Here is a 27,688-nt window from a genome sequence, read left to right as displayed (position 1 = left end):
CATTCAAAGAAAGATTGATTGTTGAGGCAATAGACTGTTTTTTACTCTTTTGGTTCAAGCCATTTGAAAATTAGTGAAAAAAGTGGAACAGGTAAATTATTAATTATAACAACATTGTACCTGAGTTTCTTCAAACAAAGACTATGTTTTTGTGTAAGATTTACATTATATCACAGTGTTTTGCAAGGTTTTGAGTTTTTCTAAATGATTGTGGGTTTTTTTAAAAATTTTAAAGGCCTCTCTGAAATTATTGTTTTATACTTCAAATATCATAATTTTGTATTTCTTTAAAATTACAACTATTAGCATACTTTAAGACCTAATATCTCATTTTCTACTTGCCTTTCTTTTCTGATTTTGGGTGATTCATTATAGAAATCTTTTTCTTACAAAAAAAACAAAATGAGAAGTTTCTTAAAGAACTAAGAGTCCAGATTTGAGGCAGAAAACTGCAGACTGACCACAGGACATTTGTCATACTATATCATAAAATCACTTACAACTATTTTCTAGGTTTCAGATGCAAATAATATCCCAGGACTTTTGGTTCTGAAAAGCTTGGCCTATCTGAACAAGGGCTCATTAGATGAAGCTACAAAGGTTAGTCTTTTTTTTTTTTTAACTTAAAGTAATTTTTTAGCAGTTAAAAATCAACTTTATGCGAATGTAAAATTGACAGATATCTACTTTGTAGATTATGGAAGACCTTCTCTTGTCTCACCCCAACCTAGCTGAAGCTCATGCCCTCGAGGCTTTGATTCATTTTGCCAAAAAGGACTATCTACAAGCAGAAAAGTGGTAAGGATATATAGGTTGCTCATAAATCTGGTCACATCTGAGTTTATTGCACTTCTCACAAGTTCAATATGAGCCTGATCAACTGACCTTGATGAAGGTGCGGTTTGAAAGCTTTTTAAGTCACTGTTTTAAGAAAGGTATTTCACTTGTTACACAGTTAACTATAAAAAATTCACTGAAGGATCTAGAATCCTATTAACTGATCGTAGTGTTCAGTAAGTGGATGTAGTGGTTGGCATATGCGGCAAACAGCACGTGGTCATGCTGAAAGGCTACTGCTTTTTAAAGCTCTTTTTAAAAAACAAATCATTTTCTTCTTGTTACAGTCTAAATCCTAGTAGTGACTTCTAATTTGGTATCTTGAATCACTCCAAGTTTGATAGTGCTAACTAGGAGTCTGCTACATTTTAGATATATTTAGATATAAATACTTTAAATTTTATTTTAATATTCCTTTTTACTCCCTTTCGGTGACTTAGTTTGCAGATAGCAATTGAGAAAGATGCTGAAGTGGCTGAGTATCATTACCAGCTTGGGTTAACGTACTGGCTCATGGGTGAAGAAACAAGAAAAGATAAAGGAAAGGCTCTTACCCACTTTCTAAAGGTAAAACAAATGCTGCCATTTAGTTTTTACTATTCACTATAAAATCATAAATAGGAATCATATAAACTCAGTATTTAAAACTACTCTTGACTGAACTTTTTTTGTGTGTGTATCATTTCTCACATTTAAGGTTTTATGAAAATGTCATTTGGGTTTTCAAGGAGAAAATTAAAACTGTACAGGTATAAGAGTTACTTTTCCAGAAATGTGTATTATAGAAAATGAACAAAAGAGCCAGGCATAGTAATCATGCCTGTAATCCCAGCACTCGAGGGGAGGCTGAGGCAGGAGGATCATTGCGAGTTCGAGACCAGCCTGGGCTACAAAGTGAGCTCAAGGCCAACCTGAACTGCATAGCAAGACTCTGTCTTAAAAAAAAAAAAAAAAAAAGAAAGTGAACAAAATTGCTTTGAAAAACAATATCGTTTGTAGGTTTTTCCATTATAGGTATGTGAATCCAGATGTTTTACTTCTTACCTTTTTTAGTTTAACATTTTTGTTTCTTTTACCAAAGAAGTCATGGTTTACACTTCAGTGCACTTCCTGTAAGCAATTAACAGCCAGCTTTTACGTCTGTTTTAAATTTTACATTAAAGGAAATTTTGACTTTTTTATGACAAACTAATACTTTATATTCCACTAAAAAGAAAATAATGTTACCAATCAAGCTGTGACACAGTGTTCTCTTGTGCACTGGAATTTTTATTACTGCTTTCTGGAAGAGCTCTTCCAAGTGAATTTAGGTTGAATCTTACTATTTATTACTTTGCATACAAAAAGGGAAGACGTGAAAGTAGATGGCTGAGATGTTCTACAATTCTTCACATGCGTGTTCAACTATTCTGAATGACAAATTTACTCAGAGCAGCTTCCCCAACATAACTTCTCTGTTTAGGGTCTTTCACAGTTTGCTGTATATCAAAATCATCAGGAAAAGTGGATTTTTAATGTATCTCATGAAATTTTTCTTTTTTTCCCTTAATCTGTGCTCTATATTTCATTTTGTTTTTAAAGATATCTCATCTAAAAGAACTTTTATTTTCTGTCATTAATATTTATTTTAAAGGCTGCAAGACTGGACACATACATGGGCAAAGTTTTCTGCTATTTAGGTCATTACTACAAAGATGTAGCAGGAGATAAAAACAGAGCCCGTGGTTGCTACAGAAAAGCTTTCGAACTGGATGACACTGATACTGAATCTGGAGCTGCAGCCGTTGACCTAAGTGTGGAGCTTGAGGATACGGTACGCCTAACAACCGTTTGTCTTTCTGGTTTTGTTAATCTCCAAGTATATTACTAGAAATACTTTTATACATATTCTTGAGTTGCCATTACTTTTTTATATTTCTTTGCAGATGTAACAGACATGTTTTTACCACCACATATAAATAGGTTAATTTTCCTCTTCATTGGCAGATATTAAATTACTCATCACTTATTATTGAAATGAGTTTGTTATATACCAACCTGAGATTTAAAAACCTGAAAGTGCGAAATGAAAATGTTTGTTTACTTTATGTTGATGATGTTTTGTTTTTGATGCTCTGTACCTCAAATACTAATTTTCTTACTAGGAGACTGCCTTAGCCATCTTAACGACAGTAACTCAGAAGGCGAGCGCTGGAACGGCAAAGTGGGCCTGGCTGAGACGGGGTCTGCACTACCTGAAAGCTGGTCAGCATTCCCAAGCAGTGGCTGAGTAAGGCTCCTGGTTCTGCTCCTGTTAGGGTACCATCATGGTTCCTTAAAAGGGACTTCACTTACATCCCAAATGACCTTTAAAGCTGCTTCTCACTAGGTTGCATTTTGAGGGAAGAAGCAGCAAACTTTTTTGTGATTGATTAGCACTGACTATAAGGCGGAATTGAAAAATGTGTGTGCTGTTGTTAAGGAGATGGCCAGCCTCATGAGAGCAAGTCTTCCTAGTGTCACACACATAGTAGGTTGATCCTTGCCAGAAATTATAAGTAAAAATTTTTCTTGTTCTTCCATACACATTCACTGTTTTCGGCAAGGGAGACATTGAAGGGCATTTGGGGCAGCTCGTATGTGATTAATTTTAGTCATTTGTGTAAACTGTATGTCAGGGTAAATAAAATAGAATCAACTCAAGATAAAGTCATTTCTAATTTATGCTAATGTCTAGGCATTTTGAAATTTTCATAAAAATGGAATTTGACTAAAACTTAAATCATGCCTCTTATTCATATGTTTTAGTGTGATATTTCCATTTAGTAGAAAGATTTGGTAGTGGGGCTTATGGACCCATGAGGCAAACTGAGATGTCCATCCCTGTCTTGGTAAGGTAGAAAACTGGAGTTGTTCCAGGTAATCAAGAAAAAGAAATTTTGGTCAGCACTTTTCCAAAAATGTATTTTGTTCCTATTTATTCTGAAGTTGTAATAAAGCGACTTAGTATTAAAATTCAGGTCATAAAAGGAACAAGTATACCTGTTTTAAATAGTACTTTTATAAATATAAGAAGTTATAGATACATGTGCTGGAATTATTTCTGATTTTCTTTCAGGTGTGAACATGGTTCTATTACTTTAATTCCCTTATTGTTTCTTAAAATTTTAGTTTACAGGCAGCATTAAGGGCAGACCCAAAAGATTTCAATTGCTGGGAGTCTTTGGGAGAGGCCTACTTAAGCAGAGGTGGCTACACAACAGCCTTGAAGTCCTTCACAAAAGCCAGTGAGCTGAACCCAAAGTCCACATACAGTGTGTTTAAGGTTGCAGCAATACAGCAAACTCTAGGCAAGTATAAGGAGGCCATAGCTCAGTACCAGCTGATCATTAAAGAGAAAGAAGATTACGTGCCTGCTCTGAAAGGTAATTTCTTTTTAGTAGCTTCAATGACTTTATGATACTGAAATACAAAATCTTGAGTAAAATTCATGCATAAATGTGTTAAACAAGTGGAAAACAACTTCGTTAGTCAACAGCAAGCATCTGATACAGTCTGCTTATGGTGTAGGTTGTACATATTTGGATATAAAAAAAGTCAGCTTTTATTTCCTAACAGTTTAGAAATGGTAACATGATAGATTCACTTTTAGACAAGTGTCATAGTAACTATTTGGACTTAGAAAAGGACCTCTAAAAGCAGTTTTTCTGTTCTTATATTTTGATAATTCAGTATAGCTCCCAAATACCTTAATACGTTTGAGTTTTATAAATACTTAATACTTAATGAGTTTTATAAAAACTCATTTAAAATATTTTTTAAACTTTAGCGGGAACTTGTTTTGTAATTCTCAGCTTGTTTCAGTTCCTTCATAGATACCTATTTCTTAAATTATTTTTTGATATAAAAGAAAAAACGAGTATCTATAACCTAAATTTTTTATGAAAATGTCTTAACATTTTTAAAAAAGCCTGAAGTCCATATATATACATTTCCCCCCATTTCCTTCCGTGTTTTAAATAAACAGTTGAGGTTGGTTTTGAGTAACCCATAACTAAGGGCTTAAAATCTAGCTTTTTCTCACTCTGTTTTTCTTTTAATTTTGTAAAGCCTTCCTTCAAAAGGAGTAATCGGGTTTATAAAGTGCTTTCTAGGTGCTTTAGGAAATCACCGTTTCATTTAATTCTTACAGTTTAGATTTCTATACCTATTTTAATATAAAAGATGAAATCATTTCCCAAGAGTTGTGTGATTAAGAGTGACATTTAGATTATATCCCCACTGTCAGAGCTGAAGTATTAGAGGTAAGTAACCTTCTCAAAGCCCAGGAAATTCTTAGGGATTACAGATCACTTTAGTGCATATTTATTCTGGCAGAACCCTGACACTGCAATCCCTTACTAATGTATCCAAGATCATTTTATAAAATACCATAACATCTGTGTACTAAAAAGTGACATTAAAAGAACAGCAATATGTTTGTTTGCAGTTTATTTTTTATATTTTAATGAAGCTACAAATTTATCTGATTTTAGGTTTGGGCGAATGCCATCTTATGATGGCAAAAGCAGCTTTAGTTGATTATCTTGATGGAAAAGCTGTAGACTACATAGAAAAATCACTGGAATATTTTACATGGTTAGTATTATTGTTATTACTCATTATGTTTAGCTAAATAGCTAAATTTAGAAAAGAATTCTATGTTTATTCTATGACTTATTCAGTTAGTGACAGACTAACCAATCACTTCTGTAACATACACTGTATTAATTTTGTACTTGCTGAAAAGAAGCAGTTTCTTGTGCTGTTTGTCCTGCCTGGCTTGCTGGGTGTAAGAACAGGAAAGAAGTAATTTGCTAGTGGGGCAGTAGCTCTGACACCATGTACGGGGATGATAAAAAATATTGTTAAACTAAAAATATTTATTACGGTAAACCACATTGATATCAGCTCCCTCAAAACATTCCCCTCTTGACTTCTATCTAAAACATATAAATAATTAAAAAAAATCAGACCCCCAAAATTCAAAGACCCAATCCAAAAATGGGCATCTGAGATGAATATACAGTTTTCAGATGAAGAAATACAAATAGATAAATAAATATATGAAAAAATGTTCATCATCATTAGTATTAGAGAAATGCAAATTAAAACCACACTGAGATATCTCACTCCTAAAAGAATGGCCCAGATCAAGAAAACCACCAACAACAAATGCTGGAGAGGCTGCGGGGAAAAAGGAACTCTCCTGCACTGCTGGTGGGAGTGTAGACTGGCACAACCATTGTGGAGGTCAATCTGGAGATTTCTCAGAAAGCTGGGATTGGAAGCCCCATTTGACCCAGCTATTCCTCCCCTAGGCATATTCCCAGAAGAACTGAAAGCATCATACCACAGTGATATAAGTGCACCCATGTTTATATCAGCACAATTTGTAATAGCCAGATCTTGGAAACAACCTAAGTGTCCGACAACTGAGGAATGGATAAAAAAGTTGTGGTATTTTTATACAATGGAGTACTACTCAGCTATAAAGAATGATCACATTGAGATATTTATAAATAAATGGACGCAGCTTGAGACCATACTCATAAGTGAGCTAAATCAAACTCACATGTATAAATACCGAATAGTTTCCCTAGTATAAGAAATGATAAGAATACATAAAAGTATGTGGTAATCATGATTCCCAATCATATTGGTTTGAAGCCATATAATGTTTTCACTCATTAATTGAAATTGTTTTAATCTGGGTTGTTGGATTTTATTGTCTGTGATAGTACAAATAGCAATTTTAAAGAAAACAAGACATCATAATAGCTAGTGCTGATTTAATATCATCTTGTCTTGAAGTTCCATCAAGCTGTTGTTCATCGGTTTCCATGGGTTTTAACATGTTGTATCTTATTATATTTTACTATATGTGATAGTATAAACATAATTTTTTATAGGCAAAGAGATAATATAGAAACTGTTGTTCGTTTTCTGTTAGCTGGTTCTAAATACCCTGTAATTCTTATATTCTCTTGAATGGCTTCACACTGTCTTAAGGTTTGATGCTATAGTATACGAAGTTATACTCAAATAATTCAAGGAGAGAGACACTATGGTGACTACTATTATGTCAGGTTATCTGGTGGTGAAACACAGTGATTCTTAAACTGTTCGGTTCTGACCTGTGTTGTTCTGTTACTCTGGCCTCTTTTATCTCAATCTCCCACTTTTTAAAATTAATTTATTTTTTCTTATTTTTTAATTAAGGGAAAACTAAACTAAAAAATAGCGGGATATATTACAGTAACTTTTTTGTTTTCCTATTAACCTGATTTGTACCCCAGTATTGCTCTCCCCATCTTGTTCTGTCTAGTTTTACTATATTCTGTTTTGTTTGATAGTATCAAGTTTGAGGGTATAGGCAACCACTTTGAAGGCAATACGATTTCCTATGATGCCCATTATGGTTTGACTATTATCTTCTTCTGAAATCCTGTAAGGTCTCCAGTGTAGGTTTTATTGGTCTTGTTCTGTACTTTTTTGTTCAATTCTATTATACCTGATGATATGGGCAACTCTTTTCAAGATAGCAAGAGGCATAATGATAATCATTTTTGATCACCTGGTATTCTATTTTTGCATCATATACTATGTCCATCCTTCTCTTCTAACTGACTCTGTTTTGTTTTGTCACATTTGGTTTTATTCTCTTCAAAAAAAAGTAATAAGAACTATGGGAGTAATAAAACCCAAAAAGTGTAATTGTTATTGTAAAAAAGAGAAGAAAAGAAAGTTACCTAAAGGATATACCTGCATGTATATTTTTAATTGTGTAGGATAGAAAACTATATTACTGAGGTTTTTTTGGATCATTGAACAGAACTGTGAGCAATCTCACTGTATGAATGTCCACTTTGTATGCTTTAATTTTGTAATTTGGACAACTGTTTCTAAGATGACAATATGTAATCTATTAACTAGTGATTTCTTACTGTATATTTTTTTCTTGAAATTCTGTACTTGTATCCTTTTATTGCTTTGTTTTTTTTCACTTTAAATTAAAAAAAAAATTTCCCTCTTAATCTTGAGCACACTTTTCTCATCTCCTTTGAAAGTGTCTCCGTGCCATCTCATCAAAAACATGTTGAATGTTCAGCTGAATGCCATTCAGGGGAAAGGTGGGCTCATAAATGTATTGTGGTGTTCCTTATTTACTGCATCTGGCAACTTCTGGCTCTTCCCTAAAGTCAGAATGGTCACAGAATAATAAATGTTTTGAGTTGATCTGTGACACTGAGGCAGCCATGCCAGTGCAATTAGAAACACTTACAGAAGAGGACTTGCAGAACTGCTTCAGAAAGTAGCCAAGAGGGATGAGGCATGTGTGTTTGAAGGGAGGGAGGGTGCTTGAGGGAAATGAATAGCAGTGGGTCCTTTACTCTAATATTTTTAAAAATTTAAAAACACGTTGTATTTTGGGATCAATACCTCCTGTTAGTGTTTTGTTCTAGAGACCAGAAAGTGGGAGTATCTCTAATCGGAACCCAGTGGGATATGGTGTGCCTTGTGCTGTATATGTTGTGGACAGGCCGCTAGTGGGGCTGAAGGGGAGGGGAAGACAGATTCTTCCTGATGAGAAACTAAGAAAAAATAGTGTGTCTAGTAAGAAAAGGAGCAGCAAAATTTGAGTTAATCTAGTATCTTATAGAAGTGTAAATCGACTAATTCCTTCATGCAGATTCACTAGCAGTGTTATTAGTGCAGATGACTTTAGAAAGCCCCACTTGTCATGGGGCGCAGTGGTGCTCTTCTGTGTTCCAGCTACTCAGGACCCTGAGGCAGGAGGATTGCGAGTGTGAGGTCAGCTTGGGTAGCTTACAGAGGCTGTGTCTCAAAATAACAATGGGCTGAAGTGTGGCCCAGCGTTAGAGCACTTTGCTGGGGAGCACAGTACCCGGCATGTCCAGTGACCTGGGTTCAGTAGCCCGTACTGAAAAAAATTGGCTCGGAAATTAAGTCCACACGTTTGACATACATTTGAGATTTTTTGCTCTTGAAACATCTTTCTTTTCCAAGTTATCATCTCTTGTTTTCTACTCCTTTGGTATCTCACTCTTTCTCTTGCAGAGCTTTTTTTTTTTTGCTGCTTTTTAAGTTTCACATAATAGTAGTTCTCCCCAGTCCCAGGCATCATGGTACATGCCTGTATTCCCAACACTCTGCAACGCTGAGGCAGGAGGATCCCAAGTTCAGACCCGGTCTAGGCAATGTAGCAACTTCGTAAGACCCTATCTCAAAAAAGAATAATACATAAATAAATAAAAAGGCCTGGTGTGGCTCAGTGCGCAGGTCCTGTTTTTAACCCTTGGGCTGCCCCACCAGCTGTATGTGTATATATGTATACATATATTTGTAAATACAAACATATGTGTCTCTCAGAGAGGAAGTTTACTGTAAAGTGGGCATGCTATGTTTAAACTGGTATCAAAGAGTAACTGTAGACCCTTCGAATGAGAATAAGCTACGAGTGTTGCCTTCCTGAGCACGAGAAGTTCTATTCTGGATAACGTAGCACTCACAACCAGTTAGGTATAAGGTAAATATAAAATGCTTAGAAATCATAATCTTCCGATTTATATTCAATTCTAGATAAGGGTGATAGAATTAGTTTACTTTAGAGCTGGTTTGTTTGTTGAACTTAAAAGGACAGAAGTTTTTTTTTTTTGTTACCTCCTTGATTTGTTTTTCTTTCTCCTTTCATGCTTTCAACTTTAGAAACTTTGCTAAGATTTTTAAAGGACTTTGAGATAGTTGTTGTCCTTCCTTCTTTCACAGTGGATTTTTCAATCATTCCTGAAATAATTAATTTCTTAGGAAGACATTGGGAAATGATTTTTGACTGGATTTCCTCAGGAAAGGCTGTGAAAAATTTCAGATGTGCTGGTCCATCTGTTTGTGACATAGCAATCGCAATAACTGATTGTATAGAGGCTTAGCTTATATGAAATTGGTGTTTTACTTATAAAAGCTTTAAAAATGAAGATAAGCGTATCTCTGATTTTTCTCATTCTAGAAACAAGTGTCCTCTAGCTGTGTAATTCATATTTCTGAGCTTGTCAGCTCAGTGTGTCCTTACTTGCTTCTGTAAATGTGGATCTTTACATGTTTAGATATTTAGTTTCGGTCTCAGACTGAAAGTCCCTTGGATCACCCAATACATTTGATACATTACTTTATTTGAGGGAAGGTCTAACAGCAAAAACCTGCATTTACAGTAATCAACTATAAAGTAGGTACTTTACTGTTTTGTTGGTTGCTTAAACAAAAAGAGCATTAAAAATAAATGACGTAGAAAAGGTTTTGCTTACTTATTTGATTTTTGCTATTTTTAACAAAAATGGTGAAGAGTACCAAAAAACCACAAAATTTCTGGCACATAAGATGATTCTAACCTCCTTCCCCCCTTCTTTTTTCCCTTATCTTCCTGTTAGGGAGGTGATAGTGTATAATTAGTGCAGCCTCCATAGAGCTTAATTAAGGAAGTAGGCTTACTCAGGATTGCATGTACAAGTTTTGTTTTAATTATCAGTAATAATGAGAGAGCTAAACTGTCATGTATTTGAGAAATGATTTTTAAGAACACACTGTTCTTTCAGGGCTCTGCAGTACCGAGCTGATGCGTCCTGCCTTTGGAAGCTGGTTGGGGATGCTTGTACCAGTCTCTATGCTGTTTCTCCATCGAAAGTGAATGTTAATGTTTTAGGTGTCCTTCTGGGTCAGAAAGAAGGGAAACAGATGTTAAAGAAAAACGAGCTGCTCCATCTCGGAGGAAGGTAATTTACAAAGACACCAGTTAATCCATTCAAGTCGAATTAGGATATTACAACCAAACAACGAATTCACTTTTCCTTTCCTCAGGTGTTATGGCCGTGCACTAAAACTGATGTCTACTTCCAACACGTGGTGTGATCTTGGAATTAATTATTATCGCCAAGCACAACATTTAGCAGAAACAGGCAACAACATGAGTGATCTTAAAGAACTGCTAGAGAAATCTTTGCAGGTAATGGTTTTAAGAAAGTTTTTATAAACTTAAAAAAAAAAGAAACTAAGTGCTTCGTTTGAAAGATTTAACTTGATGTAAATGCTGATATTCCAAGAAATAAAAATTAATCTCATTTAATTTTCTTTCAGTGTCTGAAAAAGGCAGTGAGACTGGACAGTAAAAACCACTTGTACTGGAACGCTCTTGGTGTGGTTGCATGTTACAGTGGTGAGTACTGAATAATGAGCCTCTCAGTATTTTTAGAAGATTATTGCTCTCAGGTAACAAAGTACAGTTACTTCAAATTTTGTTTGTTCCAGGTATTGGAAATTATGCCCTCGCTCAACACTGTTTCATCAAATCAATCCACTCAGAGCAGATTGTGAGTGCCTGTGTGTCTGTGTGCAAAAAAGAACTTCAGTGTTCAGTGTTACTGTCTTAGTCTCCCAAGTGTATAAAAGGCCTATTTTTAAAAAAACATATGTTGTTTTCTAGAATGCTGTCGCGTGGACCAACTTGGGAGTGTTATACCTTGCAAATGAAAAAATCGAGGTAAACATATTGTCAGTTTGTCATATTAAATATAAGCAACATTTTCTACATACTATCCCTTTGTAATAGGTCAGCTTTTTGTGGAGAAAAACTTTGGACGTTGTCAGCTACTTAGTATACTATCAAACGTGCTAGTTAACTGATCGTACACTATTTTTTTTTAACCTTTTTTTTTTTTTTTTTAATTGGTACCAGGGATCGAACTCACGACCACACACTTGCAAGGCAGGCACTTATGCCGCTGAGCTAAATCCCCAGCCCCTCGTATACTATTGATTAGTGTTAAGTAATGAGTACATAAGATTTATTTTTCCTCCCATGACACTTCACAGAAGGCAACTTTTGGTTTTATATGTCTATGATTTTTAGAGATTAAAAAACAATTCCATTATGAATTATTTGAGTGTTTTTCTCTTTCCTGTAAGAGAAATCCTTTGTAGAATGTGTTGGTGATGGGATGGGTGGCTGTTCTCTAAAAGCTGAAATTTAACGTTTACCTATATGAGTTAGGTTTAGGCTTTCGTGAATATCAATCCCTTTAAATACCAGAATGTATTTTGTGATAGTTGGGCAATTATACATTAGAGAACTGGAACTTAAATATCTGGGAACATGTTTGTAAGTCAGACTGGAAGTTTTCACATAACTGTAAACAACAACCACAACCTGCAATGTTTTGTGTTTGAGCCGAACACAGAATCTCATTCTTTTAAAAAGCTCCGTATTACTCCTAGGAGTACGTAGGTTAAATAACTCACTGCAGATAAGACTGGTTTTTGAAGATTGTAAATAGATTGAAAGATGAACTTAACTGGAATTTTAAAATATGTGACACAGTGGTAGACTAAGCACTTGTCTGGCACATGGCCTTGGGTTTAATATGCAGCAGCACAAAAAACAAATAAGTGAATGTGTTTTTTTTTTAAAGCTATAAATCAAGCAACTTCTTAGGTAATACAGCACAAACGTAAATTTACTGTAGCACAGCCTGCTTGTTGCTGTCAAGCTTGTTTTCCTTGGACAAATAAGCTTCTTTCCTGCCCTACAAGGGATAATGGACCACACAGTATAAAGCTGAATGTAACAATAAGTTACTTTTTGGTGGCCTCCAAGTTAATGATCCAGATGAGCTGTCTTCTCGATTTCTTGACTGCTTAGTGCTGACACCCTCTCTAGTAACAAGTCCACATCTTGAACTTTATTAGTTGTGAGTTCCTATCCTTTCAGCTAAGCTTAAAGCAAAGGGAATAGATACAGCTTTACTTAATCACACCCTCAAAGCATTAGCTAGCAAATGTAGATATGGTTGTTTAAAAGTTGGGCAGGTTCTGAGACAGACACCTGTATTGTTTTTGTCCTGAGGACCAGAACTCCTAACCTGTAGAGAAACGTGCACTACCCATTGCTAACCATTGTGCTTAAACAGATAAGTTAGCCATGATGACATGATTGACTTTTCTTTTTCTCATGTTATGCATTTCTACTATTGTTTGTAAAATTACTCAATGTGATATTTTCTTGCCTGTTTTTTTTCCTAGCAAGCTCATGAAGCTTTCAAAATGGCTCAGTCCCTTGATCCATCTTATTTAATGTGCTGGATTGGACAAGTAAGATATTTAACAGTTATTAATAAACATAAATAACCTAGTCATCTAAATAATTGCAAAAACAATAATGATAGGTAGCACTCGAGGACTTGCTATGTGCTCTTTGCAGACATGACAGCATTCAGTTAGTCCATTGTCAGGCCTTTGAGATGTGGCTGGGAGCATATTCTTTTTAAAGATGTAGAACTGAAGCTTAGAGATCCTACACATTGTACTTAAGGTTGTAATGAAGAACCTTTGGATACTGTGAATCTGGTATTAACGAACCTAAAAAATAAATCCAGAATTCTGTTTAACTCACATCTATAAAATATATACATTTACAAAGATTATCGTTTTCTTGTTTTCTGAAAATTTTCATCTTTAGTTTGGCACATTTGAGTGTTTTTCCTTCTCCATGTTTATATTTTGTATTGCCAGATAAGAAGCAAGATAGTTGGTTGCTAATCTGAGTCTATCACTATTTTACCTTAACATATCATTTCTCTGGATTTTAATTTTCTCACCAGAGAACACAGGTGCTTTGCAGCAATGTACTTCAGTGTCTTACCTAGTTGAGTAATTGTGATGAATTAGTAAGCAGTTGATCGTTTTGGTTTAATGATTTTTCCTATCAGAAAATCATTAATCCAAGATTTCTTACATTTATTTTGTCTCATTAGGCTAATTCTAGTTAATTGGTGGAAAAAGCTGAGTTAGAAAAGCAAACTCCTGTTCCCATTAAGTTGGTAGCTACTGGGAGCAGTGTTATTACCATTGCTAACTGATTGTTGGCTCTTGGACCCTGGAAAACCAACAATTTGCATTTCTGCAGCTCCAAATAATGATGATGAAACTGGTTGGTCCAGATACCACAGAGAGTAGTTCTGCTCCTGGTAGATCAGTATCTGTTTTTACTTTGCAAGTATTTTTGTTCTTAAGAATAGTTTTTCAGGCAGTAATTGATAGATTTAAATAAAATAGTCGTATTAGACTTAAATTAACTTTGGGTTTAAGCACAGCTAATAATCCTTTGGTTCTTCTGAGTCAATTTATTATCACCGTCATGATTTTTTTCTTTAACATTAAGTCATTGTTTTCCTTTCATAGGCTCTTATTGCAGAGACGATCGGAAGTTATGACACAATGGATCTCTTCAGGCATACCACAGAACTCAACATGCATGTAAGAATCTGAACATTCTCCCCGAGGATTCCTTAATAAGCATTATCCTTATTAAAAACTGAATGGAATGTCATAGAGGATGTTAATGACCATAGTTATTTCTACTCTTTATTCTTTCTTAGAAACATAAATTTTTTCATTAAAGATCTTCTAGTTTTCATCTTTTTATATTAAATTTATTGGTACATTTTAGGTGTTCATAATGATCACATTCATTCTAGGGAATTTGTGCCTGTAAATGATATAACTTGATTCTCGCCCCCCATTCCTCTACCCTCCCTTCAACCTCTCTTTCCCTCCTTATTTACAAAACTTTTCCATTTTTTACTTTTTTTCATCATTTTTTCTTTTCTCTTCCTTTCCCTCTCTCCTTTTCCTAGTTCCCCTTCCCATTTGAACATTTTCTTCCTATTTCACATTATTTACACTTCTAATTTCTCACACCTAGAAGCAATGTGGTATTTACATGTGTGTTTGATTTATTTCACTTAAGAGAATGGCCTCAAGGTGCATCCATTTAGCTAGAAATGTCTTAAGATTATACTTCTTATGGCAAGCAAAGTAGTACTCCATTATATAAAAAGCCTCTATCTTCCTTATCGTCATTCCTCAGTTGATGGGCATTTGGGTTGTTCCCACAATTTACATATTACAAACTGTGCTGCTATAAACATGGGTGTGCATAAATGGCTATGATATGATGCTTTTCATTCTTTTGGGAAGATAGCAAGAAGGAGAATAGCAGGGTTGACTGGAACTTTTGAGGCTGTCCACACCGATTCTAGAGTGGGTCGCAGTCTACACTCCCACCAACAGTGGAGAAGTTTTATTTTTTTTCCCACAACCGCACCAGCTTTTGTTGTTGGTTGACTTCTTGATAATAGCCTTTTGTTTTGGGGTGAGATAGAATCTCAATGTTGTTTTAATTTGCATTTCTCAAATGACCAATGATGTTGAGCATTTTTTCATATATTTGTTTGCCATCTCTGCTTCTTCACCTGAGAAATGTCTATAGATGCTCATTTTTGGATTAGGGTTTTAAATGTGAAAGAGTCTTGCTTTTTTTAGTTCTTTATATGTTTTTTAGATAGTCCTTTGTGTGAGGAACATCTGGCAAAAATTTTTCCCACACTATGGATTATCTCTTCACTCTCGTGATGGTTTCTCTCTTATTAAAACCCTATTAATAAGATGAGATCCCAGTTGTTGATTCGTTGATAGCTCTTGTGCAATTGGAGTTTTGTTCCTAAGGTCTCTGCCTACCCCATGTCTTCTAGAGTTCTACCTGGTCTATCTTGTCAGCATTCACAAGCTGGTGAAGAAATGATGTTGAAATTTCATAGATGTAGCAGCAGTTGAGTAGAAAAGAGACTTAAAGCACCAAGGGGAAATGGAGATAGGGCCTAGAATTGGTTGACATTTTAGACTATTTATGAGAATGTTTTAGAATTCATTAGTCTGGTTTGACTTGTGGGAAAGATGCCAGCAGGGGCAAAAGTAACTCAATGGTGAGACTCTGTTTCTGCTCTTTCTCCTCTTGACTGGGGCAAATAAGTCAAGTGTGTTTTTAGTGAGGCTTCTTCGTGGAGACTTTACAGACATTGAACAGTTGACTTAAGACTAAGGGACAGTGTTAATTGTATTGAAGTATACTGTTTTTTTTTCTTAATTTTTTTTTTTTTTTTGGTATTCACTCATTAATTTTGGCTTTCTTTTAGACTGAGGGAGCAATAGGTTATGCATATTGGGTCTGTACAACACTGCAAGATAAAAGCAACAGAGAAACAGAACTGTACCAGTACAACATCCTCCAGATGAATGCTATCCCAGCAGCACAAGTTGTTCTGTGTAAATATGTGGGTAAGGTACCTTTTGTGTAATAGCAAGATGTTTTGAATAACTGTTGAAATCACTTTAAAAAAATTAAAATTAATTTAGCTCCAAATTAAAATCGGTATTCTTTTTAAAAATCCATTTTATTTCAAAGAGAAAAAAATAAAATTTCAAAACACATCAGTCAGGGGCAACAATGCTACATACAGTGCACATTGTCATCTCTAAATCATTCACCCATAGCACAAGACATCTGCCTTCAATTCTCTGAACAATACCAGCACAAATCTTTCTCTTCAATGAGCTCAGAGAAATCACTAGTATAACCACCTTAACTATTCTAAAATTGATATTTTTAAGACATGACTTTAGTCTGGAACACTTACAGAGAAGAAAGCAGTTCATCTACAAATTTAGAATTTTGAGATATTTCCATATTATGCCCAAATGAGTAAGTCTAATAACTACCTAGAGCTGAGGAAATGTGCATCTTACCAAATGAATAAGTTTTGTTAAGAATTTACACAGAGGTAAATTCAGCAAAATTAGATAGTTAAAAAAGTAAATACATTGGGACTGGCGATTTAGTTCAGTGGCATAAGCACCTGCCTTGCAAGCAGGCAGTCGTGAGTTCGATCTGGGGTACCGATTAAAACAAAAAAAAAAAAGTAAATACATCCCTGTATAAAAAGTATGTATAGCTGCAGGGCCAGAGGCTTGGCAGCATAAGCGCCTACCTGGTAAGCGTGAGGTTGTGAGTTGGATCCCTGGTACCAGGAAAAAGTACGTAGGGCTGGGTTTTTAAAGTATGTCTGTGATCCATATGCTATGCTCAGTAAACCAATTGAACTCTGTGTGGTTGATAGAAAAATACACATAAATGAAAAACAGAAGCAGAAAATAGAGTGTTATGAGAGAGAATGCAGACCATCTTTTGTCCAGCTGATTTTGGTTTGAGTGTCCTGGTGTGTGAAGGCATGGATCTTCTTGTACTGACTTAGTATCATCTTCTTGTATGGCAGCTGTAGAGATTTCTCAGGAATAATTTTGACTGTGGTCTTTACCATACACTTTGGTGTTAGAGCCTAACTATCATATAATATGTGACTCCATTGTACTTTATTACACAGTTGAGGGGTTCAAAAGCTTGCTTTCCAATAGTACTTTTAAGTAGACTAGATTAGATGTGTTTCTCTTTCTCCAGTGTGTGTTAGTAGATACATTATGTTTTGACATTAAAATTTCAAAATTTGACGGGCCTGGTGGCACATACCTATAATCCCAGAACTCTGGAGGCTGAGCAGGAGGATTATTGTAAGTTCAAGGCCAACCTGGTCTACAAAGTGAGTTCAAGACCAACCAGAACTGCACAGTGAGACCTTGTTTCTAAAAGATCAAAAAAAAAAAAAAAAGACAAAATGCTGCATTGGACCCCATGTTATCTTCTGTTTCTTTTGGATAATACTGAACTATATTTTCTTAAAGATACATGGATTGGAACAAACCATCAAGAGAAATCATTGATAAATTTAATCACAGAAAAGCTTAAAAGTTAGCCAAAACACTGAATTTTCTAATAACTGTCAATGGTTATAAGAACCATAACATGAATTCCAATTTCTTTTTTTAAAATTTTTTTTTATTTAAAGAAAAAACAAAACAAAACAGAAAAAGGGTGGAAATAACACTTAATTTTAAAAACAAACAGTAAGAAATCACTAGTTGATAATTACATATTGTCCTCTTACAAATGGTTGTTCAAGTTACAAAAGTGAAGCATACAAAGTGGACATTCAAACAGTGAGACTGCAACCAGTTCTGTTCAACCATCCAACAAAAACTTAGTAATATTGTGTATCAATCCTATACACTTAAGCATACATGCAGTTATATCCTTTCAATTTCAAATGTATTATAGTTTAGGGATAAAAGTGTTTAAACTCTGAACTCATAACTGGAAATCATATATAACTATTAAAAGTTATTCAGTAATTAAAGTGAGTTATAATGTAATTACTAGTGCATTCAATATAAAATTAGACCATTTTTCTTAAAGTGTCAGTGATCTTAGTAGATCATTTAGTTTTTAAAATACTGGGGAAAAAAAGGAAAACTAATATTTTTGGGACCACATCAGTGTGCACATATAAAATAAAGGTATTTCTGGATTTTCAGGAAGAATTCAGAATTATGCTCCAGCTTTCACAATGTTGGGGTACTTGAATGAACATCTGCAACTGAAAAAGGAAGCTGCAGAGGCGTACCAAAGGTAAGCTGCGTTGAATTAAAAGGCAGTGGTTTTATCAGTCTTTAAATGTAGTCTCATTCCTTTGAAATAAGTACTAACTGTTCTGACTCCTTCCTTGACCTCCATTGTTTGTTATTAGTCTGTTTTAGAGAATGTGGTAATCCCAAATTTTCAGCTGTGTTTTTGTTTTTATTGCTGAGAGAGACAGTGCTTTTTTTCAGGCAAGAAATGACAGCATTCTGATGTATTTGCTTGAATCATTTTCATATCTACTATATATTCACTTCAATAAATATTTCTTATACTAATGTGTGCCAGCAGTGTCTTTGGCACTGGTAATTTAGCAGTGAATTAAACAGGAGCCTATTTCTCCTGAGCTCATGTTCTTCTGGTGTTGAGCTAAAAAACAGCTGTGATACTAAGAATTCCTAAGAAAGAATTAACGTAGGGCACAGCGCCAGAGAACCCAGGCATAGGATCAGCAGGCCTGGGCTTACTGAAGAGTAGTTACAGCCACAGCCATCCGGCCATTGGGGCCAAGGGAGCAGCAAGAACCAGTGTTCCCAAGCAGAGGTGGCCTGGGCCGTTGACGAGACGACGAGAAAGCCAGTGTGCTAGAGTGGAACGACCAGCCCGCAGATGGTAGGAAGTGAAAGCAGCTTAAATATTATTCTCTGCAAATTAATAGACAGGTGAATAAGGAAAGAACTGTTGATCTCATGGTGAAAAGTTAAAAGACGTGCTGGCCTAACCTGTAAGGCACCTCATTGCCTCGAATCCCAGTAACTGTTTAGGAGAAGCCTTGTCAGGTGTGATTCAAGCCTCCTGTATGCTCTGCCCTATGCTTTTATGGATCTCTGTGTAGTTGAAGGGAGTAATCACTAGATGGTACTGGAGGCTGTGTGATCAACATGTTATTTTCGGGGTGAATATGGAGAGTGGTTTATGAAAAGCTACAATTTTGTTTCTGTCATTGTCACTTCACTTAAGAGTAAACTGTCAATATGATAAAATGCAAGTGAGCAAGATTTTTGAACAGAGAAAACCGGGCAGTTTTAGGGAGTTTGCTGCCTCTTTGTACGTACTTCGGTTATAGCAGATTCTGTGGATCTAATCATGGCTGTACCTTGAACTCCCAAGGGCAGCTCCACTCGGCCACTTAGGAGGCGGTATTTGAGACTTAAAACTACAAGTGAGGCCCACCTTTAACCAGAAATAAAAATTTTATTTTTATGGCACTATGATCGAGCATAGGGCCTTGTGCATGCTAGACAAGTGCTTTAACACTGAACTATACCACCATCTTTTTGCTTGATTGTTTCTGTTTTGTTTTGAGAAAGTCTTACCAAGTTGCCTGGGCTGGCCACAAGTGCATGGCCTTCCTGCCTTTGCCTCCTAAGTGGATGGAATAACAGGCATGCACCACCGTGCCTTGTCAGAAGTATAGTTTTGAATCTCTATAATATTTTTAGGCTTGTTTGTTTGTTTTTTGTGACAGACTCACACTATGTAGCCCAGGCTGGCCTTGAACTCATGGTCCTCCTCCTGCCTCATCCTCCTAGGTGCTGGGGTTACAGGCATGATCCCGAGTGCAGGATTACAGCCCCACAGGCCTTTCTAACAGATTTTTTCATGTAACATGATGGGGATAAAAAAGCTGTTTTAGATATTCTTCCTTGGAAAATTCTCTTTATGTAGAAAAGAAAAAGATAAAATTTTATTAAATATCAAGTTCTCTTGCTTACCTGTAGAAAGCTGAGCATGAGAGGAGATGCAGGCTATCGGTGTTTGTGTATTTATTCTACTCCTCAAGGGACTTCTGATGACCCTTCCCTTCCTGAATTCATAGCCCTTTGGTTTTTCTCTGTGTGTAGGCAAGGACATATGCAGCACTCAATTTCTTGCCTTCTGAACTCGAATTATGATACACAAATATTTTTAAGAGGCCGTCTATAAACTCAAATACATCCAAACTAATTCTATGTTTAAATGAAAATTTTAGAATACTTAAAACAAATGTGATAAATTATTTCACATAAGAATAAAGACATTATTTTATTCAAGTTATGTTCCTGAAACCTAGAATCTATATTTAAGTGTTTTTATGGCATGTGAATAAGCTGTTGGAACTAGCATTAAAGAATTAATAGAATTAAATGAAGAAAGGAGAAATATGTGGATTCAGCTAAAGAGGGAAGGGAGAAACAGTGATATTTCACATAGATAACTTACAATCCCTTGTCCTTTTCTTAAGGGCAATTTTGTTGTTACAGACTGCAGAAGACCGAGATACCTACAATGTCGCCATAAGAAACTATGGCAGGGTGTTATGGTAAGCATAATTTTTTTCCCCTACAAATTCTGTGAATCTATAAGATTTTTCTGGGGAAGCTGTGGGACTGGTGAGATGATGACCAGTGTTTGGAGAAGTGGACACATAGGACAGATTGCTCCCACAGTACCATCCTCTGTTAATACTTTCTACACCTATACTGTTACCGGGGTGTGTTAATACTTTCCCACACCTACAAAGTACCTAACAGCAGCATCTCTTGTAAGTGTAGAGTTAGGACTCATGGTTTGTGGGCTGACAGGGTAGCATTTGGAAGAGAGGTAGTTGCTTTTTCTAATAGTAGAAACCTAGTTAACTGGAAGAGCAATTGATTTCTTCTGATTTGCTTATTCTGATAAACTGAGGATGAGTATTAGGGTCGAAGAACTCCATTGAAATAGAACACAAAAATTTGGGGGATAGGGATCTACATCTTCCCTCAGACTCTCACAGACTTCTGACTCCAAAACTGTAAAATAAACATTAAAAAAAAAAAAAACCAAAAGATTAAAAGCCAGTAGCTTTAGAAGATACAACTGAGATCAGAGAACAGAAGTATTACATTATAGAAGGAAGATTTTTTTGACTCAGGTTAAGGGTGCATTCCTCAAGTTTACTGCTGTCCTCAAATTGAGTGGTCCAGTTGGAGCATAATAAATCTATAGTTCTTACTATGAAGACAACAATACACAATGTATTAATTATTTTAGCTGTCCTACTAACTTGTTTTGAAAGTCTGTTTCATTGTTATTTTCTTTTTTCTCTTTAAATTAAAAAAGAAGATAAACTGTGAATGATGAAAGAGTTCACAGATAGAATAATGCTTTTGTAAACGTTCAGAAGAAACTTGCATACTTCTCTAAAAGGCTTACTCTTGAATCTCTATGGAAAGAGCTGGTCAGTCAGCAGCATCATGAAAATGAACTAGTTAATATTGGTGAAGCTGCAAGATTAATGGCTCAATTGTAATACAGTGGAGATGTATCAAATTCCCAAAACACTCAATAAAATAAGTATTTTATATAAAAATTAAAACTGTAGTTTGATGATTTAAGATTAGTGTTTACAGCTTCTAAGGAGCTACAATAATAGACTTGTGGTAGCCAGTTCTTTTATAACTTTTATGACTGAGTCATGTATTTAAAACAGGAAAATTTTGCTCTTCTGACCTCTTCTTGTAATTTTTTTAAGCTGTTGATTTTGAGTTGGTAGTGCTCCAATAATTCCAAGATTTTGTTAAGAAATTGAGTATTATAAAATATGTGTTCTTTTTATCATCAATATTTAATATAAATATTTTAGAAGAAAATTTATTTTCTCTCCTTGAAAGCAAGTTATCTGTTTTCTAATTTGTTTTTATTATCTGAAATATATTGGACATGCAGCATGAAGCACAAACGTAGAGAGAATAGATTATTGAATAGTTGTCCGTATCCTTAAAATTCTGTCCATTTGCTTCAGGGTTTTTTTTTCCCACGAAGAAAAAGTTATCGGTAAAGTTGAACTCATATTCTTCCCTTTTCTAGTTCCTTTTTTTCCTCCACAAAAGTAAGCAATTAAAGATAGTCCTGTTTTCTTTATCAAAGAATTAAAATTTGATTCTATTGATTTTATAAATTGATTTGCCTTTATAAAATTATTAGAAGCCTGTTGTATTTTTATCTCCTACTTATGTCCTTCAAAATTAGAAAGGTTGTGTAAAAGAGTCCCAATAACACGTTTAAAAATTTTGAGTATGTGATAACTACCAGACACAAGAATCTCAGAGATGTAGTATTTCTATTCAGATGATGGCAGCAAAGCTTACATAGCTTCTCTTTATCTTTAAATAAGCAAAGTTTCATTGTTCTGCTGTTATTAGCATCATATATTATAATTTACATTTTCTTCCTACTAAGCACAGAAAGATACATAGTTTTGTATTATGGAATTTTAGTGTATGTGTGTGTCCTTCAGTGTGCAGATAGTTTGCACAAAGGCTAGGTTTGATTCTAAGCCCTTTATCACCTTTTTAGGTTGTCAAAAATGCTAGTATCACAATCAGAATAATATTTAACATATTAAGCTTAAAGGTGAGAGTTCTATATGAAAGTCAACTGAAAGTTATTCTTAAATGACTTGAGATTTTAATTAAAGTTTGTTTAAAAGTATAATTAAAAGATCAGTCATTTTTACATGTAATTTGAAAGAAGCAAAATGGGAAGTTAAAATCTTTAGAACATGCTATTCATGGCATGCCTTCTATTTTAAGTCTTTTCTATAGTGTTAGCACTGGTAGATTATAGTTTTCTGAAATGCAACCATAGAAAAGGAAGTGCAGGCAAAGTTATTAAAAGAATCATTGTGTCTACGTCTCTGTATTTTGATTATATAAACCAAAAGTATTTATGCCATTAAAAGTAAGTTGTATTTTGCTTCTCAGTTCCATCGGTGAATATGACAAAGCTATCCATGCTTTTAAGTCAACACCCCTTGAAGATTTAGAAGAGATCATAGGCTTTGCGTTGGCTTTATTTATGAAGGGGCAGTATACAGAGAGCAGCAAAGGTAAGTGTGTTGCTTGAAGCTAAGGACACATCTTTTCCAGAGTTGAGTATCCCTTAATTGTGATGAGCTCACACACAGAAAGATGTAGCACTGAGATGGGGTGAGAGTTACAATACTGATTAATCTGAGGAGTCAGGAATCATGATAGATACTTTTTTGTGTTACCTCCTTTATGACATTATGATGATAAATGGTTCTTCCAGCTTTCCCAGAGTTACATAGCTGAATATTTATCATAGAGATGAGGAAACTGAGCCTTAGCTCACTGTGTGAGTTAACATTTGAAAGCAGGTGTTTACCACTCCCTTCTTCTTACATCAAACTTACTGATAGACGAAGATCCAGACATCACTGGTAAAAATATATTCTGGTGTTTTCAAAAATGTTAACTGAGTAGATTTTTAAATACATAGTATATAGGTCCTGCCCGCATGTGCAGCTCATTTAAGTAGTGTCAGCTTGATGGAGTCCCTGGCCTGGGAAATTGGGTGATATCTCAGTGCAGACAAGCCTCTGCTTCTGCCTGACGTGGCTCTTAAAGCTAGTGAGGCAGACCTACCTCCCTGTAGATTCTGGAGGTTGGAGGCAGGATTGTTATAGAGCAATCCTAATGATACCCCCAGAATCACCTTAGACTAGCTAAACTGAGGCAGGTGGTTGTAAATTTTATATTGTGTCTTCTTAGACATAAGGAACTAACAATAAGATACAGTTTTGGTTATGTATTTTTGAAAAATAAGATTAGGGTAGTAAAAAGTCTGTACTGCCTTATTCAGAATTGCTTTTATATTTTGTTTCCATTGTGATATAACAGCTTACGAGCGAGCCTTGTCTATTGTTGAATCAGAGCAAGACAAAGCCCATATCTTAACAGCTTTGGCAATAACAGAGTATAAACAAGGAAAAATGGATGTGGCCAAGTCACTGCTATTCAAATGGTATGTACATTGACATCAGCACTTAGTAAGACGAGGCATATTTGACTAGACTTACATGTTTGAGTTAAGCAAGATGAAATGAAGTTTTAATGTGTTAGGAACTTTGGGGTGAACAAAAGGGACTTGGGGGATTGCCTGGTTCTGAACTGACAGTCACAGATAGAGCTCATGGCGTATGTCTTAGCCCTGGGTCTGTCCATCCCTTTAAAGTCATCTTTTGTACTGTGTAGACATGTTTTTAAGAGTAATTGATCACTTACTCTTTCACTAATCTTTAATAGAACCAATTGGAATGGGCTTGTTTTCTTGACTTTTGGATTCCCAAAGAAATTATTTTCTTCCTCGCTTTCTTTTTTAAGTCAACCTGATAGAAATATCATGTTAAGATGATTCTTTAAAAAAATTCACCAATGGAACTTGTATTTGTGTACCTACATTTATTAATGCTTTATTGTAAAGAGTTACACGGATACTGTAAGCTATTTACTCCAGAGTTGCTTATGAAACTTCATGAGTTTGTACTTGTTTGTCAAAATTAAGTGCAAAAACACTTTCCCCTTCCAAAAAATGGTTCAAACGTTTATTAATGAGTATGTGATATTTTATGATGTTATAAATATTTCTGTTGTATTGTTTGTAGAGAGATACGGTTCTTCATTTAAATTATTCTTTTCAAAATTTTTTATTTTATTCATTTTGAGACAGGGTCTCACTGTGTAGTTCAGGCTGGCCTTAAGTTCCCTTTGTAGCTGAGATTGATCTTGAATTCACCGTGTTCCTCTTCAGCCTCCCCAGTGCTGGGATTACAGGCGTGCCACTATGCTTGACTTTTCGTTTTAAATTAAGAAGGGTTCCTAAACATTGCTGACTTGCAAGTCAAAATCAGATTTCACACTTACAAGAGGAAAAAGTTGCTAATTGTTTACATACAATTTCTCCTTAAATTATAAAGCATTTGCTTGGAGTGTAGATATAGGTACAACTTGTGCTCATTACATAAAGTGCTGATTTCAATACCACAGAGCAGATAGGACAAAGCTTTATGGGAATGATAAAATCACCTCTTAGGTTGAACAGATATTTTTCTTAATCACCTATACTTTCTAGGATTTTATTGAAACTGAACATTTTACCACATCTATTCTAATCATTTATCTACACCTGAAACCCAGAGAGGCTGATATGTATTTGTATCTAAAATGTAAGTATAACAATCAGAAAAAAAAAGTAAGCTGTTGGTGCTGAAGAAAGACCATTGGCATTTTGCCTCAATCAGAAAGAAATTGCTGTCTCTTAAAGCCTAGAAATTGGGTATTTAAATCTTAAGGTTGACTTCGTTTGGTGAATCTTTAAGTAAATACTGTTCCGTATTAAATACCTTATAATAATTATAGACAAAGACTACTGTACAGATGGCCAACAGGCAATTAAAAAATATATTTACAGCTCTATCTTAAAGGAGCCAACCACAGAAAGCCTTCAAACCCTCTGTGCTCTAGGGCTGGCAATGCAGGATGCGACACTGTCAAAGGCAGCGCTTAATGAGCTGCTGAAGCACATCAAACACAAAGACAGTGACTACCCTCAGTGCCTTCTCACCTTGGCCATCTACGCGCTGCAGGGCCGCAGTGCGGCTGTGCAGAGACAGGCATCAAGAGCTGTGCACAGGTGAGTTCTGCCAGTGTGGACTGGGGGCCTTGTCATGCTTGATGTGACTGTGCCATTGGGACTTTACTGAGTCTATAAAATGAGGCAAGTGTATATTTTGGAAAGCAAACTTTGGTTTTATGAAATTGTACATAAGACCTGGCAGCTAACTTTACCTGTTATTTTCCCTAGAAAGATGTCTTTAAAAAAATAGTTGATCAATTTGGCCTTCACTCAGTTTGGGTAAAAGGCCCAGAACTTATTTTGATGTAAACACCTTTAATTCCCAAGTTTCTGATACTGTAGACTGATACAGAACAGGTTGATGGCTTTAGGAATTTTTGGCTACTTAAGTATTTATTACTCTTTTCAAAATTTGGAAAATATAAAGCTGTCATTAGCAACAGTGGTTATTTTTTTTTTTCTTTTTTTCTTTTTTTCCGGTACCGGGGATCGAACTCACGACTGCCTGCTAGCAGGGCAGGTGCTTATGCCGCTGAACTAAATCCCCAGCCCCTGGCTATTTTATTTTCAACATATTATTTATGTAGTTTCTTTCTCTGCCACATTCTTATTAAAAATCTTTACTGATGAGTTGTATCAGTTTTCTTTGAACACAATGTATTACATTTCTTTTTTCTTTGAACACAATATATTTCCTTACCTTTTATTGTTTATCTCTTGGTTTTTTAATCATCATCATTCTGATTTTTTTTGTGTGTTTTTGTGAGAACTCTTGCTGTATGTAGAAGATACAAAGTAAGTTTTCTGAAATTTAAGAAACTTTCAAGCAGAGAGAATTGAAGTGGCTTTGTCTTAGGTGTTGACTAGTTTTGAGCTTAATGCAGTGTTGGTTGGCTGTGCTTTCTGTGGTTAAAGTCGCCTCTGCCCTAAGCATACTATTAATGGTCTCCGCAGTAACCCAGCTGACCCGGCTCTTTGGGCTCTGTTGTCTCGAGTTGTTGCTCAGCACACCCAGCGAAGTGCGAAGGTGAGTTTTGCTCTGAATTTGGACACAAGATAAAATGCTTTCTGATACAGTAAATATGACTTTAAAGTCTAGCATTATTTTTCTGAAAGATAATACAATGAAGAGAGTTTTGACAACCAGATTTTCCATTCATGCAAGTACTAGACTGTGTTTCCTCCATGTGTTCTGGATGTAGGGAGAGACACAGAGAAGCAGGAGGACCTTTCTGAATACATACAGGTTAAGTTAATGTCTATGTGATACGGTTTGAAACATGACAAGCATCAGCTATTGTGTTTTTAAACTATTAATTTTAAGTAAATACTTCTTAGAGATATGACATTAAGAACTGGAACATGGCTAACATCCAAAATGTAAATATTAAATGAAGTCATTTGTGTTCTATCAAGGACTATAGTTCTTCTTTTTAGTTCATAGTAGCCAGATGTTTTCAGACTTACGATAACACAGTAGACAGAAGGTACTTTCCTATAATTTATACTTGCTTCAGTTGGGTACTTGGTGAATTTGTCAATTTAGAACTTCAGGTTTCTGGCTTAACCAGGCTACTGTGCAGCTGTGTTGCAAGGTTGTTCGAGAACAGACTTAATTCTGATTCTTCTTGAACCTGAGAGAGGAGCCCCCCGGGAGTCTTGGCCTATTTGGATGTGAGTTTCCTCCTCTTGTGGGCCGTGCATCTTTATTTCTGCACCCTAATCCATGAGACCCTTCAAGATGAAAATTAACATTTGTTAGAAGAAACAGGTTGCAGAAGTGACCTTTCTTGCCTACTTTTGTCCCTAAATTCTAGTTTTTCCTTAAGTTTTGGCTTCAGTTTTTAATGACTTACGAGTTATTCAGTGCTCTTGAGAATAAATTTTTAAAATATGCCTCTCAAATTTTAATCTGCAATTGAAGTTATCCAGTAATCCTGGTTAAAAATGTGTATTCTAATTCATCAGGTCTAGGACAGCCCCAATATTCTGTATTTCTAA

The 27,688-nt window shown here is 35.4% G+C and overlaps 1 protein-coding gene across 3 annotated transcripts in view; it reads left to right on the top strand.

Moving 5' to 3' along the window:
• Skic3 (SKI3 subunit of superkiller complex) overlaps positions 1 to 27,688 on the top strand; it is a 77,449-nt gene that overhangs the window by 24,979 nt on the left and 24,782 nt on the right. For all 3 annotated transcript variants that reach the window (XM_003479446.5, XM_063245364.1, XM_063245365.1), the window contains 21 exons: positions 514 to 600; positions 695 to 798; positions 1,278 to 1,404; positions 2,471 to 2,650; positions 2,982 to 3,106; positions 3,988 to 4,241; positions 5,352 to 5,454; positions 10,467 to 10,643; positions 10,729 to 10,873; positions 11,005 to 11,083; positions 11,176 to 11,237; positions 11,351 to 11,407; positions 12,946 to 13,014; positions 14,104 to 14,178; positions 15,897 to 16,038; positions 18,187 to 18,280; positions 20,514 to 20,591; positions 23,014 to 23,138; positions 23,953 to 24,076; positions 25,523 to 25,744; positions 26,642 to 26,714. In XM_003479446.5, coding sequence (XP_003479494.3) covers positions 514 to 600; positions 695 to 798; positions 1,278 to 1,404; positions 2,471 to 2,650; positions 2,982 to 3,106; positions 3,988 to 4,241; positions 5,352 to 5,454; positions 10,467 to 10,643; positions 10,729 to 10,873; positions 11,005 to 11,083; positions 11,176 to 11,237; positions 11,351 to 11,407; positions 12,946 to 13,014; positions 14,104 to 14,178; positions 15,897 to 16,038; positions 18,187 to 18,280; positions 20,514 to 20,591; positions 23,014 to 23,138; positions 23,953 to 24,076; positions 25,523 to 25,744; positions 26,642 to 26,714 — 2,502 coding nt within the window. The remainder of the gene's footprint in view (positions 1 to 513; positions 601 to 694; positions 799 to 1,277; positions 1,405 to 2,470; positions 2,651 to 2,981; positions 3,107 to 3,987; positions 4,242 to 5,351; positions 5,455 to 10,466; positions 10,644 to 10,728; positions 10,874 to 11,004; positions 11,084 to 11,175; positions 11,238 to 11,350; positions 11,408 to 12,945; positions 13,015 to 14,103; positions 14,179 to 15,896; positions 16,039 to 18,186; positions 18,281 to 20,513; positions 20,592 to 23,013; positions 23,139 to 23,952; positions 24,077 to 25,522; positions 25,745 to 26,641; positions 26,715 to 27,688) is intronic.

This window comes from Cavia porcellus, unplaced genomic scaffold, assembly GCF_034190915.1.
Source record: "Cavia porcellus strain 051 isolate PalLab524CR breed Dunkin Hartley unplaced genomic scaffold, mCavPor4.1 scaffold_2, whole genome shotgun sequence".
NCBI classification, from domain to species: Eukaryota; Metazoa; Chordata; class Mammalia; order Rodentia; family Caviidae; genus Cavia; species Cavia porcellus.
Note: the sequence above shows the minus strand (reverse complement) of the source record. Positions and strands in the feature narration are given on the sequence as shown.